The 15,938-nt window shown below is 37.0% G+C and overlaps 1 protein-coding gene and 1 long non-coding RNA gene across 3 annotated transcripts in view; one reads left to right on the forward strand and one right to left on the reverse strand.

The window, feature by feature from the left end:
* Window positions 1–15,938, forward strand: part of LOC127987626 (uncharacterized) — a 459,131-nt gene that overhangs the window by 159,152 nt on the left and 284,041 nt on the right. The window lies entirely within an intron of this gene.
* The window catches only part of LOC127987560 (uncharacterized), a 1,055,570-nt gene continuing 1,040,708 nt past the window's right edge, over window positions 1,077–15,938 (reverse strand). The window contains exons 52-55 of the mRNA XM_052589928.1: window positions 4,585–4,761; window positions 3,231–3,404; window positions 2,557–2,718; window positions 1,077–1,732 (exon numbers count right to left, since the gene is read on the reverse strand). Coding sequence (XP_052445888.1) covers window positions 1,723–1,732; window positions 2,557–2,718; window positions 3,231–3,404; window positions 4,585–4,761 — 523 coding nt within the window. The 3' untranslated portion in view covers window positions 1,077–1,722. The remainder of the gene's footprint in view (window positions 1,733–2,556; window positions 2,719–3,230; window positions 3,405–4,584; window positions 4,762–15,938) is intronic.

Raw genomic sequence — 15,938 nt, forward strand, 5'->3', positions numbered from 1 at the left:
AACTGTGACTATTCAATCACTTACGCATTTTATAAACAGAGCTAAAAAACGGTATTGCATTTTATTTAATCAGAACACAATCATACTAATAATACTATAATTATTGTTTATTTATTTTGTGTTATTATTGCACAAAGCTTTAACGTTACAGTCCACACATGCAAATATGAGGTTAGCTAGAGGCTAGTTAATTCAGGATTTATTAAATGACCGCACTCTAAGAAAGAAAAATATGACTTAAAATATGATCCAGCCAGGCCATGACCGGCTGAACTGAGAGACAGTCCAGGCACTGACCTGTCTGTAGTCTAATATGGTGATGTTATATTGCTAAAATTACAATAAAGACCCAATATCGACACTATACGCTTACCTTGCGCGGGAATGTTTTGAGAATGCACTAAATAACTTATATTTGGTCTGTTGTTGTTGGCATTGAGAAAATTATCGCCTCTGTTGGTACTCTATAACTTCACCTTCATACATGCGTGTAACTTTGATGCCTAGAGGAGGCAAAGCGTGACAGTTACACGTATCTCGAGTGGACCAGTGTGTCTGCTTCACGCTTTGGCATTTAGCATTTATTGTTTTTTGACATTTAGGCACTATAGAAATTGTGTTTTAATACACTGCCAGTCAAATCTTCAGAAATCATATTAATATGCTGATTTGCTGCTCAAGAAACATTTCTGATTATTGTTATTATTATTATGTTGAAAACGGATTTGATTTTTTTTTCTTAATGTCTCAGCCCTGATTTCTGAGCAACTGAGAAAGTACTTTGACAGAGTTCATGATAATATAATATTTTACAGCTGAAATATGACATTTAAATGTAAGACATAACTCATTAATACTCAAAAACCATTATTCAACAGCTGACCTTCTCAAACTAATGTCTAAAAAAGTATTTATTTATTGTTTGTGTGATATTTTTTTCAAATAAAAAAGGAGTGATGAGAAAAGTAGTTTAAAAATCAAACAGCAGGTTAAATGTGTTTTCCTGAACATCAGATCATTGAAGAGGATTTTATTCACAGCAACATTACATCGAAGTCAGTTCAGCACAAACTCACTGTGTGTGAAAACTCCCGTTTTAATCAATTCATCTGTCAAAACTGCACAATCCAGCTTTTATTGACACTGTGTTTCGGCTTTGTTTGTTGTAATGAGAGGATTTGTGATTGTTAGCAACAGACAGACACATAGCTAACTTAAGATATAATTAAATAGAATAAAAATGAGTAGAAAATGTAAGAGAGATCATGGAAATGTTTTAAGTAACATGGAAATTTTACACAGTGTAGATTTGTTTTTTATCTTTTGACACATTTAAGTGCTACACTTGACAATCACATTTAAACATCTGAATCATTATGAATGAGTTTAATAGAAATATTATTAAACTGAAGAGCCAGACAGACTCATCTGAGCTTCTTCCTCCTCTGTTCCAGCTTTACATTAAACACAATGATCATCTGCTTGAATACTAAAGCAACATTAATCATTCAATATCATGTTTCTAACACACATGCTGCATTATTTGATTGTAAAGTCTGAGTCTCTTCACCTGTATGGATCACATTTACACATTTATCACACATTTATTACTCCTCATAGACACAGTAGTGAAGCTCTTCTGTGGATCTTCAGCTGATGTTTACTGCTCCTCTCAAGATCACTTCACTTTACGAGATACAGCATTAATCAGCTTCTGGTGATTTATCTCAATCTGTAAGGTTTGAAGAGAAGATTATTATTCATTTAGCAGACGCTTTTATCCAAAGCGACTTACAGTGCATTCTGGGCTATCAATTTTTAGTTATCATGTGTTCCCGGGGAATCGAACCGAAGATAATCAGAGTTCAGTGGAATAAAGTACTAATTAGTTACTATATTTCAAGTTACATTAAAATCCTGTAATCAAAGTTGTTGCTAACTGAGCAGAAGTGTTTAGCTGAATCTAAATTGTGTCTAATTCTTCACTTGTGTGTCAAGAAAGCATATAATAAGTGTGATAATGCAGATGCAGCCGGATGTTATCACAGAATAAGTCTCTTCAGGAGGACACAAGTCCTGATCTCCCTGTCGGGTTTATTCTGTGATAACAAGCGGCTGGAGGTACATTATCTCTTACAGAAAGTAAGTGTAAAGTAATGTGACGTGTTGCTTGTCAAAGTAAAAACACACAAGAGACAGAGACATTGATCATGTGATGCTGGACGACTGTGAGCTGAAGCTGAATCTGCTCTGATTTTACCAGCGTTTTCCTACAATCTGAACAAATCTATTTCAAACTCTAATGATTCACTATTACTGATCTCATTAATAAAGCAGCTGTTGCTGTAGAAAGCTGTGACAGTCTGCTTTTCTTCTCTTTCCTCCTTTGTGTTCAACATTTTGATCAACTTTACATTTCATTCTGACACAAACCCTTTGAAATAAAGCTTGATGATCATTTGATCAACTCTTTTCACTAATATCTGAAAGTATATATTTGTTCACATATCAGAGGTAAATGAATCTCTTTAATATCACAAAGTGAAGTTTACTCACCTCAGTTCACAGTTTGAGTCTCGTAGCACATCAATGAGCTTCTGCTTTGAGTCTCCAATCATATTACCTCTCAGATCAAGCTCTTTTAGAAACTGCAGAGCTTTTGTGTTTGTCAAAGACTGAGTTAAAGAAGAAACATCTGTAATGTCACAGACATAAAGACTAGAAAGAGACAAACAGAGGAAGAGAGATCATCTTACAAACAAATCATTAAGATGAAGAATCTTTCACAAATATAATGTGAACACATTCATCATGAGATATTGAGTATAAAGTGTTTTGTTGAACTCGTATGTGCTGTTCGTTTGGGGACGAAACTCGTGCTGTTTGGGCTCTCCAGAGAACACAGCCAACAAAACGACTTTTTGTTACAAAATGTGTCATTTATTAATGTTTTTACTCTACATTTATGTAGTTTTTTTTTAAGGATTTATGATATTTTGTAAATGTATAAAATGTATTAATTAAAAATATATTTTTAAATTGGTTTTTATATATAAAGAATAGCACCAAGTGTTGACAACCGTACAAAGTCTCGTGTCATTTAGATAAAGGGAACATTAGTTTTTATTTCAGCAAACATCATTTGGGGTCTCAAAAGATCTTGAACAGCACATAAGAGTTAAACAAAGTGATTTTCATCATTTTGATTCTTGTCTGTGAATGTTACTGACCTCAATCTCTCCAGTTTACAGCGTGAATCCTTCAGTACGTCACATAAGTGATTCAGTCCTGTGTTTCTTATTTGATTCATGCTCAGGTTCAGTTCTCTCAGGTGTGATGGGTTTGATTTCAGAGCTGAAGTCAGGATGAGACACTGTTTCTCTGTAATACTGCAATAACGCAGACTGAAGACAGAAAGAGAAAACACAATGAATCAGACACGTTATGTTCATGTGTGAGTTAAATTAATATTGAATAAACATCATACAGTGCAATAAATAAAACACTGCCAAAAACCTTAAAACCGAGTGTGATCACGGTGTGTGCGTATTCACAGTGTGTTTGTGTGTGTGTGTTCACGGTGTTTGTGTGTGTGTGTGTGCGTGTTCACAGTGTGTGTGTGTGTGTGTGTGTGTGTGTTGTGTGTGTTTATGGTGTGTGTGTTTGTGTGTGTGTGTTCAAGGTGTGTGTGTGTGTGTGTTTGTGCGTGTGTGTTTACAGTGTGTGTGTGTGTGTTCACTCTGTGAGTGTGTGTGTGTGTGTGTGTGTTCACTCTGTGTGTGTGTGTGTTTTCAAGGTGTGTGTGTGTGTGTGTGTGTGTGTGTGTGTGTGTGTTAAATGCAGAGCACATGTTCAGAGTATGGGACACTAGACACGTCACATTCTTTTCCTTTTCTTTTCCTGAAAGTAAACAGTAATCTTTAATCTGACTGTAAAAAAACTACATTTAGATTTCAATCTTAAATTGGAAGGTATAAATATAAAAGAACAAAAATGTAATAGCAATTATCTTAGAAAGATTTGCCAAATTTCCAGTGTTCCTGGAAATTTGAAACTCTGTGAGTGTGTGTGTGTGTGTGTGTGTGTGTTCACTCTGTGTGTGTGTGTGTGTGTGTGTGTGTGTGTGTGTGTGTGTGTGTGGGCATGTTTTTGTCTCATATCAGGACACAACTCTGACATGGGTATGACACAGGTATTACAAGGAGAGGGTGACTTATGAGGACATAACCCATGTCCCCATTTTTCAAAACACTTATAAATCATACAGAATGAGTTTTTTTGAGAAAGTAAAAATGCACAAAGTTTCCTGTGAGGGTTAGGGATAGGTGTAGGGTTGGTGAAGGGCCATAGAATATACAGTTTGTACAGAATAAAAACCATTACACCTATGGGATGAACACACTTTACACAAAAACAAACATGTGTGTGTGCGTGTGTGTGTGTGTGTGTGTGTGTGTTAAATGCAGAGCACATGTTCAGAGTATGGGACACTAGACACGTCACATTCTTTTCCTTTTCTTTTCCTGAAAGTAAACAGTAATCTTTAATCTGACTGTAACTGCTGTAGAGTATAATGATACTAACTCTAGTTTCTCCAGCTTGAATTGTGTGTTCATCAGTAGATCACTGAGGTGTTTCACTCCAGAGTCTCCTAGTAGTTCATTCCCGCTCAGGTTCAGTTCTCTCAGGTGTGATGGGTTTGATTTCAGAGCTGAAGTCAGGATGAGACACTGTTTCTCTGTAATACTGCATACACACAGACTGAAGACAGAAAGAGAAAACACAATGAATCAGACACGTTATGTTCATGAAGTCACAGCAGAACAACCTTCATCTGTCAAATAACAGCATCTTAATCTTCATTGAGAGAAAGAGAGAAGATAGAAGAAAACTATTTAATAAAGTCACAATGTCTTGATAAAACAAAAAACAGAGGAAGAGTGTCTGAACATCTTTGGATAATTTTCCACAATTTCGTCTTCAAAACAGAAAAACAAATAAGTTGTTCATTTAATCAAATTATTTTCACTTCTCATGATTTATGTACAATTTCTGCTGATTCTTGATAGAAATACAATGAAGTTTTAATTCCCCACAACTTTGTGTGAAAGGTGTTAAAATCTTTAATCTTTTTATTTCTGTCGTATAATTCTTATTTCATCTTTTGTCTAAGACTGAGCATATTGTCTAAAATAAAAGTCCTGACTGCTGTGTATTTGTGTTTAAACTGATTCTGGTCTGAACATCACTACAACGTAAATGCATTCGCTCTGCTCTGTCCAGTGACTTGATCAGCTTTGCTACACAGATTCAACTTTGCACATCTAAATAAAAGTGTAGGTTTGTCTGTGTGTGTAGATGTGAAGTACAGTAATATTTCTCTGAAACAGGTCAGACTGAAGAAGCAATGCCTGCACAGAATAAAGCCCAGTCTGGACCGGTTCTGTTCAGTTGTGTTACACATTCATTAATCTGGTGTTTGATGACAGAGAGATGATATGAAGCCTTGTAAGGTGATTATAATCCACATCAGATCTCAAACAGAAGTTATTTCACACACTCGCTGCTGTCTGAAAGTGAGTTCTGAGCTATTATTATTAATGTCTTTAACTTTATGAAATGATCCTCAGCACTGATGCTCTCCAGACTCAGAGAAACTCATCCTTCATTCATAACCTCCTCTAACCTAAACTCAGAGACACAGTTGGCCAAAAAACCCTGGCCGTTGTCCCAGAGGAAGACCCAGAAGTGACAGTGGAAACCAGACTGACCCTGCCTTTTTTTCAATTCGTCTTCAATCATCAGTTTGTAGTCAGTAAACATGAACACATTCAACAGTCACAGCAGAAGCAAGAAACTAAATTTACCTGAAGTCTATTCAAAAGTTGTATGAATCTATTCTAAGCTGTATTAAAGGCAAATTATGGTAAACACATTAAAAAAAATACTGTCTATTTCTAATGTGTTCACAGTATTTTCTCCACCCCTGTGCACTTAAAGGGATAGTTCACCCAAAAATGAAATTTACCCCATGATTTACTCACCCTCAAGACATCCTAGATGTATATTAATTTCTTCTTTCAGACAAATATAATCAGAGTTATATTAAACATGTCCTGGCTCTTCCAAGCTTTATAACGTGAGGTCGGAACTCAAATGAGAATTAAAATAGACGACTGTAACATTACTAGTCATGTAACATGTGAAATGATGTAAGATACTCACTTCAGTGTGTTGAGTCTACAGTGTTTATCCTGCAGTAGAGCAGAGATCTGATTCACTCCTGTGTCTCCTAGTTTACGTTCACTCAGATACAGTTCTCCCAGGAGTAACGGGTTTTTACCCACAATTCCTGTCACATACTGACAGCCTTCATCTGCAGCAGGACCCAAAAACCTGCAGAAGAGAAGATGAAGCTGGAATCAATTCAATGTGCATTGCATCACAAAACATTTAAAGATTATCAAACACTGTTTGTAACGAAAAGCTCTAGTTCAAGTTTAAACAGTTGAACATTTAAATATATATATTTTTTTTTAGAAAGACAAAAGTCAAAAGTAAATTTAAAAGAAACTCGGGCAAAAGCTCACTAGATCATGATTCTCAAGCATCTGAAGATATTTCTGGCTTTTAAGCAGGAGATGAGGAAAGTTAGCAAAGAGATAACTAGCTTGTGACAGCTAAGCATTCATAGTGATATATTTAATTGATCTTTTGATGCTGGCTCTTCCTATTATCAGGGCCGGCGCTAGCCATTTGGGTGCCCTAAGCACAAATGCTTGGTGGTGCCCCCCTCCCCAACCAACCACCCACCCACCACCAACCAAAGAAATAACTACCATTCAGAATTTCTTAGATAGGTTCTCTTTACTTCCAAAATAACTGCTGCAAATGAATAATTGGAACTGAACAATGTGAACACAGAAAGTTAAAAGTGCAAAAAAGTTTAGTGCAAATAACAGTATAAGTGTATGAATTTTATGAAGTTTGAATTTTAAAGTGCACATTTTAAACTGCAAATAACCATGCATAACTGCCCAGTAGAAATTACTCAACAGAGGGACTACATCTCTATAAAGAGACCATTCTGCTATTCTATAGAACTATATTAAAGATTTTCACTACCATCAGTTGTCAGAGGCCCTACAGAGGCACACACCTACATTTCCTAGCTGCAAAATCAGCTATCAACACTGTTGGGAACATTACTATAAAAAAGGAATTAGTTATATTTACTCACTACTTGTTCCAAAAAGTAACTGAGTCTAACTGAGTAACTGTATTACTCTATAATAAAAGTAACTCGTTACCAGGGAAAGTAACTATTTGCGTTACTGCAAAAAAAAAAAAGTTGCTACATGTCAGATAATTTGTACTTCTTTTTTTTTTTTTTTTTTTTTTGCAGTTTTTACAAGTCAGTTGAAATGAGTAGAACAGACAGGTACATAACTTTCAATATTTATTGCACGTCAACAGACAGCAAGAGTTTTATCCTGCACTTCAAGTATTATCTTAAGAAAGGGTGTACACATTACATGCATGTTCTTGCCTTTGACCACAATGATTTTGAAGTAGTGCTTATATCTTCACCTTGAAAATGCCAACTTTTCATCGGATTGCTCCTGACTCACCATCTCTGCTGCAAATCTCTGTGTAGCTGTTGCGCGTGTGTGTGTGTGTGTGTGTGTGTGTGTGTGTGTGTTTGGCGCCGCTGGCCGGCATGTGTGTAAAAACACTGGCTCTGATTGGCTACCATGTAACACATGACTCTCCCTTAGCCAATCACAACCGCTTATCTCGTCATTAACCCACCTGCTCACTCGCTGTGTGAGCCAGGGGTGCGTTCGGATTACAAAGTTTATTAAATCAATGCATAGTAACGCACCGCATTTAACGTTCAAATAACGTTAACGGTGTTGTAACAACGGGAAAAGTAATTAGTTAGATTACTGCGTTACTGAAAAAAATAACGTTGTTACCTAAAGCCGTTCTTTTAAAACTAACATTTTTATTTAAAACATTGTCTTACCTGCAAGCGACGCACGAGCATCATCCCGCTCCGCTGTCTCTTCTTTTTTCCGCCCTCAACTCTTTTCGAGGCCATGTCTGAGTTCGGTCTGCCAAATTTGACATTGATTGAGGCATAATCGAACAGACCACTGGGAGGTGGGGAAGGGGGCGCACCAGAGGGAGACTGGCACAGAGATTCACCTTTTTCTCGACTAATTTGGTCTAGGCCTATATTACTTTTGTATTGCTTTTGTATATTAACATGCTTTTAGAAATATTTTATTTGTTATTTATTCTAGTAGCCTATTGTGATGATTTTTTCACGACCCAGATTTTTTGGTGCCCCCCAAAGCACTTGGTGCCCTACGCGCAGTGTGTGATGTGCGTGTGCGGAGCGCCGGTGTTCTGTCTAGAGTCTGTGTTCTGTCAGATTTTCCTACCTCCCACCAAAACAGTGGGTAGTACAATTCCACAATGAAAATTCTACTGTAAAGTTATGATTTATTAATGTCTACACCTACCACAACCCTAATCATACCCTTACAGTACTGCAAATACAGTAATTATGTGTTATATTCGCGGTTGTAGCTAAAAGGGATACAGTTACAGGAAACCAACAATAAATATTATTTTCTACCAATTAGATTGCGTTTTTATTAAAGTCTACACCTACCCCATCCCTAAACCTACCTTTACAGTAATGCAGATACATTAAATATCGTTGTTTAGCATAAGACAAAGGACGCGATATTGATGTGCGCGTGCGCAGTAAACCCGCGTAGGAAAATCTGACAGGGTAGGATAAAATGTCAGGACACCGGCCCTGCCTATTATTATGTAGCAGAATTCACCAAACACTGTATAAGTATATATTTAAATCGTTTAGGTGTGTGTGTCTGCTGCGCACTGACGACACATGTATCTGATCCAACACAAAATATAGCCTATTTCTTTATACACGTAATTATTCAGGAATGATTAAATATGAACCTAATAGTATCAGAAATTGATTTGAATATACAATGAATAATACAATAGCTTCTGTTAATATTGTTCTTTACTAAAATGAAAAGCTTAATTTATATTTTATATACAGTATATTATAGCTTAATTTCATGTATGTACTGTCTGTATTCAGTTATTATCTGAATAAATTATGGTGTTTATAATTTTAATGTCCTGATTGAGCAACATCTATTTCAGACTAGAGGTCTTCACAGTGCACCCGAGACCCGTCGACCCGAATGGGTTCGGGTCTATATTTTAAATCATCAGCCGGGTCAGGTCCGAATCTATTACCTCGGGTCCCGGGTCTGTTTAACATTGTGTGTAATGCCCGTGCGATCATCAGACTCGGGGAACACCCGGCTGTGATCAGACACTGCTTGTTTTTTTGTAACTTGCCACTTGTAAAATTAGGAAAAGAAAAGTGGGAGACAAAAAAAAAGCAATCTCTCTTTCTCTCTCTCTTTCTCTGACGTTACAAGCAGAGCACACAGACAGACTCAGAGTTAATGCAAGTGCACACACGGTAATAATGCTTGCAGACTTGACAGACTCATATTTAATTTATTTCAAATCAGCAACTAAATCTGAGGTAAACTGTCACATGAATGTTTTCTGTGAGGCTCAAAATCAGTTGAAAAGCATATTTTAAATCATCAGCCGGGTCAGGTCCGAATCTATTACCTCGGGTCCCGGGTCTGTTTAACATTGTGTGTAATGCCCGTGCGATCATCAGACTCGGGGAACACCCGGCTGTGATCAGAAACTGCTTGTTTTTTGTAACTTGCCACTTGTAAAATTAAGAAAAGAAAAGTGTGAGGCAAAAAAAGCAAGGTTTCTATGGCAACCAGTGAGGGAAACAATGACTTCGACAGCCAAACCGCGCTTTACATTTTCTCCCATTTTTATAATAATATAAATGAACAGTTTAATTAAAGTTTTAGTGGTCAGATTCAGACTCGAAGCAGAGCAGAGAGCACAGAGATGATAGACAGAGCAGCCATGGCACTGAACGAGCGATCGTTATTATAGTTCAAAAGGGCAAAAGATCGAAGTTATTATGCAAGTTAAATTCGAGTCAGAATGTACATGTGCACAGTTGCATTTGTCATCCGTCACTGTGACATCAAGTGGACTTTTGAAGCTGAAATAATGAGTGGATTGAGCTCGGACTTGGAATAACGCGAAAAATAACTTGAATGCATCACAGGCAGTCAGGTACAAAGAAGAGAGATTATGGCTCCTTAAATTAGGTAAAACAAAAAGTTGTATTTTTCGCAACAGGTTTATTGGCTTGCAATAGCAATTTAAGGTGGAATATGTTACAATCGGGTCCAGTCGGGGCTTTGTCTTCCAGATGGGTTTGGGTCCAGCTTTTGAAATAATAGACTGGTCCGGGTCGGTTCAGTCTAGTACATTACGGATATCTTTTGGGTTCGGGCACAAATTTTTGGACCCATTAAGACCTCTATTTCAGTATCTCCAAAATAGCGCAAATATGTCTACTAGCATTATCTACTGTTTGCATGTAAAATATTGTATGCTAAATTAATAATAATTTAACCACCATTTAAATCATTACCTGCTTCAAAATGAATGATGTTAACGAAATTCTTGTTGAAACATTTACAGTTAGCACCTACTGTACGAATAAAAACACTATAACAGAATTATATAAACAATAAATAACTGTTCAATGCGAATAAAGATGTGTGTTTATGTGTTTTTTCAGATTTCAGAACGAGCACTTTGTCATTTGTTATATGATGAGGTCGTGTCTGTCTGATGTTTATCGTGTTCATAATGTTCGCTACTGTAATGAACGTAGCTTTTTAATAAGTAGAGGAAATTCCCTTGAGTTTTTGCATTGTAAGAATGTACAGGGATACTTCAGTTTTAAAAAGCTGACTTATGTGATGTCTCATTAAAATCATACAATTTCCAATTAATTCAATAGAACATTTACACAGACAAAAGGGATTACCAATATGGTGATTCACTTTCACGACGTCATGAGCAATCCAGTTCTCTATTCTAGATCAGTGATCTACAGTGTTGTGAATCTGAGCTTGATGGAAATTAATGTACAGTGCATTCAGTAACTTTTAAACAGTCAGGATAACTCAAACTGAATATTTTTCATGGGAATTGACCATACGGTAGCCTATATGTTAAAACATCCAAATAGATCATTTAAATTGACAATATTCACATTATTATCACAATCTCTGTACTTTAGTTTTAATTTAAAAAAAATGTAGCCATGGTGAGCATATGAGACTTAAAAAAAAAGAAAAAAAAGAAGGGGGTGGGGCCTACTAAAGGGGGGGTCACAAAAGGTTTGGGAACCACTGGACAACTCAAACACACAATATTTAATTTAATTCATACAGACCTACCTTATGTTGCACATTTGCACTTTTTGAGTAAAACAATGGCACAATAAAAAATACTTTTCAGTTCTATCTCCAATCCCTAATTTTTTCTAGTTATGTAAAGTTAAAATATTTTGCCATGAATTTTTTTTTCTCATATCACAATATAATATCAATATCTCCTGGACAGTGTAAAATATTGTGATATTAATTTTAGCTCATATCGCCCACCACTACTCTGGATAGTTTTATTTAACTGATGTCTGTCTATGCACAATTATCACGGATCCTCTCCTGACACACATCACATGTTTGTGGTCTGTGATTGATCTGCTGTAGTAGATCTACAGTGTTGTGAATCTGAGCTTGATGGAAATTAATGTACAGAGCATTCAGTAATATTTAAACAATCAGGATAATAAATCACACTGAATATGTTTTTCATGAGAAATGTCCACAATAACACAATCATAAATGTTAACTATCGAGGCACCAAACTACTAAACACCAGCACATCTAGTGACCCAAAATGTCAGATTAAGCTGTAACTTTTAACACAACTAAACTGTGCTGACATTTATCATCAAAACAACAGCAGCTGCAGCATCTCATCTTTCATGTTTGATCATTTTCAACAACAAATTGTGTACCTACTGAATAAGTGTAATAATATAATTTATACTACAGGGCCACTTAATGCTTGAATCTAATTGGCTGACGAACATTATTTTTCTGGGAAACGCACGGTGAACGTAGTTCCAGGCAGCTCTCTTGACCTCATTACAGTTCATCACTTCACATATAGTAAAGCTGTTATAACAGTAGTTACAGGACTGCGCTAACACCACCCCAGTCCAGTGGATAAGACACACGTCTGTGGTGTGGGAGACCCGGGTTCGAATCCACTGTGAGACACCAATGTGTCCCTGAGCAAGACACTTAACCCTTAGTTGCTCCAGAGGCATGCAGCCTCTGACATATATAGCAATTGTAAGTCGCTTTGGATAAAAAGCGTCAGCTAAATGAATAAATGTAAAATTTATTGTAAAAAAAAAATGTAAATGTAAAAACAACATCATGACAGATGATTTTCTGGAAGTAAACACACATGACATTTCTCATTAGCGAGGTAATAACAGCTGTTTAGAGACACTGCTGCAGAACACTGTTGAGGGAAGCACAGAGGAAGCCTAATTCACACAAGCTCTCTCTCTCTATCTCTCTCTGTGCGTCTCTGTCTCTCTCCCTCTCTTTTTAATAACTTCATTAATAACTGCATTAGAATGCTATCAAAGGCTCAAGCCTCCATTACCAGCTTTAAAATCATGTTTTAGATTCAGCAAAAGAGGCATTGGATGAGATGCGGAACAAATAATCCTACTCACAACAGTGATTCAAGTACAAAACCCAGATGAATCCCTTTAAATCTATCATCTGATTGAGGTCTTTAGGTGTGGCAACCGCAGTATAAGCTAAATAATTGACTCGAGGCCGTTAAATTATTAGAAAAATATAATATAAATAACTCAAATGTGTATCATTTATTCAGCATTATTTCATCAGGTCTCACCTCAGAGTCTTGAGTTGACAGTTTGGATCCTGTAGTAAATCACTGAGCTGCTTCACTCCTGATTCTCCAGGATCATTTCCTGTGAGATCCAGCTCTATCAGGTGTGAAGGATTTGATCTCAGAGCTGAAGACAGAGCTTTATAACCTTCTTCACTGATACTGCAGTCTGAAAGTCTATTAGAAAAATATGTTATTCTTCATTATAACACAGATTGTCATAGAAGTACATGTTCTAGAATGAAGAAAAAAAAAAGAGGCACTACAGACATTTTTGCCTGAATTGACTCGTTTCACAGTAAAGCTGGGTAAAGTTATATATTGGTGAACGTAATCTGCAATTCTTGCATTTTAATTTCCCACAATTATAACCTTCAGTTGCAATCAAAATTACTCAGTCCCTCAGAGACTGCAGTACTTTACCAATACAAGCTTTTCTGAAGATCCAGCATTTAAAAAAAAAATGCTGATGCATATTAAAAAAAGAGTTATTGTCAATATAATGTAACATTTGAGTTATAAGATTTTTTAATAACAAAATTATGTAACTTTATTATAACCTTCTACAGTAATACTGCAATCTGAAAGTCTTCAGAAAGACTAAATAAAACACATTAAAACATTTATTACACCATTAGGATATTAACATTTCCCATCATCTCCAAAAATCAATCTGTTTGTCAATATTTTATAAATGCATCTACACCAACACAAAAATTTCACATTACTGACCCATTCCTTGTGACACAGCGTCAGTTTATATACCAGCTAGAGCTTTACATTGATTTATGTTTAAATTAACCAAATTCAGACCTGAGTATCTGTAGTGTCTGTGAATTTCTCAGCAGACTGGAGATTTCTGTCACTCCAGAGTCTCCTATTTGATTCCTGCTCAGATCCAGCTCTCTGAGGTTTGAATTAAACGCTGATGCCAGAGCAGCACAACCTTCATCTGTAATACTGATGCAGTTTAACCTGTAGAAGAGAGAACACAACTAATTAATATATTCATACAATTACACAAATAGCTGCTTTAGCTACTAATTTTAGCTACTAATCCCATTTCTGACACATACTTTGTGGGGAAGTCGTGGCCTAGTGGTTAGAGAGTTTGTTTCCTAACCCTAGGGTTGTGGGTTTGAATCTCAAGCCGGCAATGCCATGACCGAGGAGCCTTTGAGCAAGGCACTGAACCCCCAACTACTCCTCGGGCACCGCAGCATAAATGATGCTCACTGCTCCGGGTGTGTGTTTACAGTGTGTGTGTGTGTGTGTGTGTGTGCACTTTGGATGGGTTAAATGCAGAACATGGATTCTGTTACGATCCAATTTCCCAGTCTAGGGTTGGGAGTGGGAGTAACAGAGTAACCAAAATTTATAAAGGAATGAATTAAAGAAAAACGTGGTGGAATCACATCAGTCATCTGCTCCAGAAAAATAAAACCACCACTTAGTAAGAAAATAAGTAATTTCTTTTATAAAGGGAAGCAACAAATGTCTTCAGGAGAGGGCCTGGCCAAAACAACAAACAAAACAGCAGCTGACTAGCAGGAGGAGTACTAAATAATCTATCCAAGTAAAAGAAAAGAAAATCAACAACAAAAGCTTTCCTCAACTCCCTCACTAACCATAAACAGGGATAAACATGGAGTACAAAATAAAATGGCACCCTCTCCCTACGGCTTCCAATACTAATGATAAATCAAATAAAGTGAGTTACAATACCTCTTAATACCTTAACAGAAATAACAATAGAAAATAAATGTGCTACACTTTCTGGCTTCAACACACCACTTGTGCACAGGAAGACAATTCAGTTTCGGTTCAAAACACTTAACAACTATTTGAACCTTACACCATCAACAGAGGAACACAATGCAGGTCTGGAGCAGGGGAGAAGTGAGCCTCTCCCAAGCAGTGTTCCCTCTGCTCTTTTGTAGCAGCACCGTCTGCCACACACTCTCGGATGACTACCACCTGTGGGCAATTTGAACTGCCTATCAATTAGAGAGCGGTAGAGAGTGAGAGAACACACATATGATACATAAACACACCCCAAAGGGTGGAGAAAACATACCTCAACAATTAATTAAAAAAAAAAAAACATACATCCTAGGGATGTAACACCCCCACCACCAAGAATACAAACCACAGTTTGTAGTAACCATATTCACAATACCATATACCGTATAGAGGATACAAATGTAGGAACAATTTCATACTCTGTAGAGAGCATCTGCCATAACATTTTCAGCACCCTTCTTATGACGGATGTCCAGATTATATCCTTGGACAGCGAGAGACCACCGTAATAAACACTGGTTGGAACCTGACATACGGGATAGGAACACCAAAGGGTTATGGTCAGTGTACACAACGATAGCATTGGAGTTACTCCCTACATATACATCAAAATGCTGGAGAGCAAGTAATAAGGCCAAAGCTTCCTTTTTGATTACACTATAGTTCTGTTGTACTCTCGAGAACTTCTTAGAAAAGTAGGAAACGGGATGTTCAATATGGTACTCATCCTCCTGTAGTAGGACCGCACCAGCTCCTGTAGCACTTGCATCCACTTGTAAACTAAAAGGCAATTTGAAGTTTGGGGCAGACAGGACAGGGGCATGACAGAGCAGATCCTTAGCAGCCTCAAATGCAAGTTGACAAATCACCGGTCCATACAAACTTCTTTTTTGTACTAAGAAGGTCTGTGAGTGGAGAGACAACGGCAGAGAAATTGGGACAAAAACTCCGATAATATCCAGTCATTCCAAGGAAGGGTCTTAATTCACGTTTGTTGCAAGGCACCGGAAACTGGAGTATAGCTGAAATTTTTGCCTCAACTGGTTTAATCACTCCCTGGCCTACTTGCTTGCCCAAATACGTAACAACCCCTTTTGCAAACTCGCACTTAGCGAGGTTTAGTGTCAATGAAGCTGTGGCCAGGCGTTCGAAAACCTGTTCAATGGTTTTTAAGTGGT

The sequence above is a fragment of the Carassius gibelio genome, chromosome B22, assembly GCF_023724105.1.
Source record: "Carassius gibelio isolate Cgi1373 ecotype wild population from Czech Republic chromosome B22, carGib1.2-hapl.c, whole genome shotgun sequence".
In the NCBI taxonomy this organism is placed as follows: domain Eukaryota; kingdom Metazoa; phylum Chordata; class Actinopteri; order Cypriniformes; family Cyprinidae; genus Carassius; species Carassius gibelio.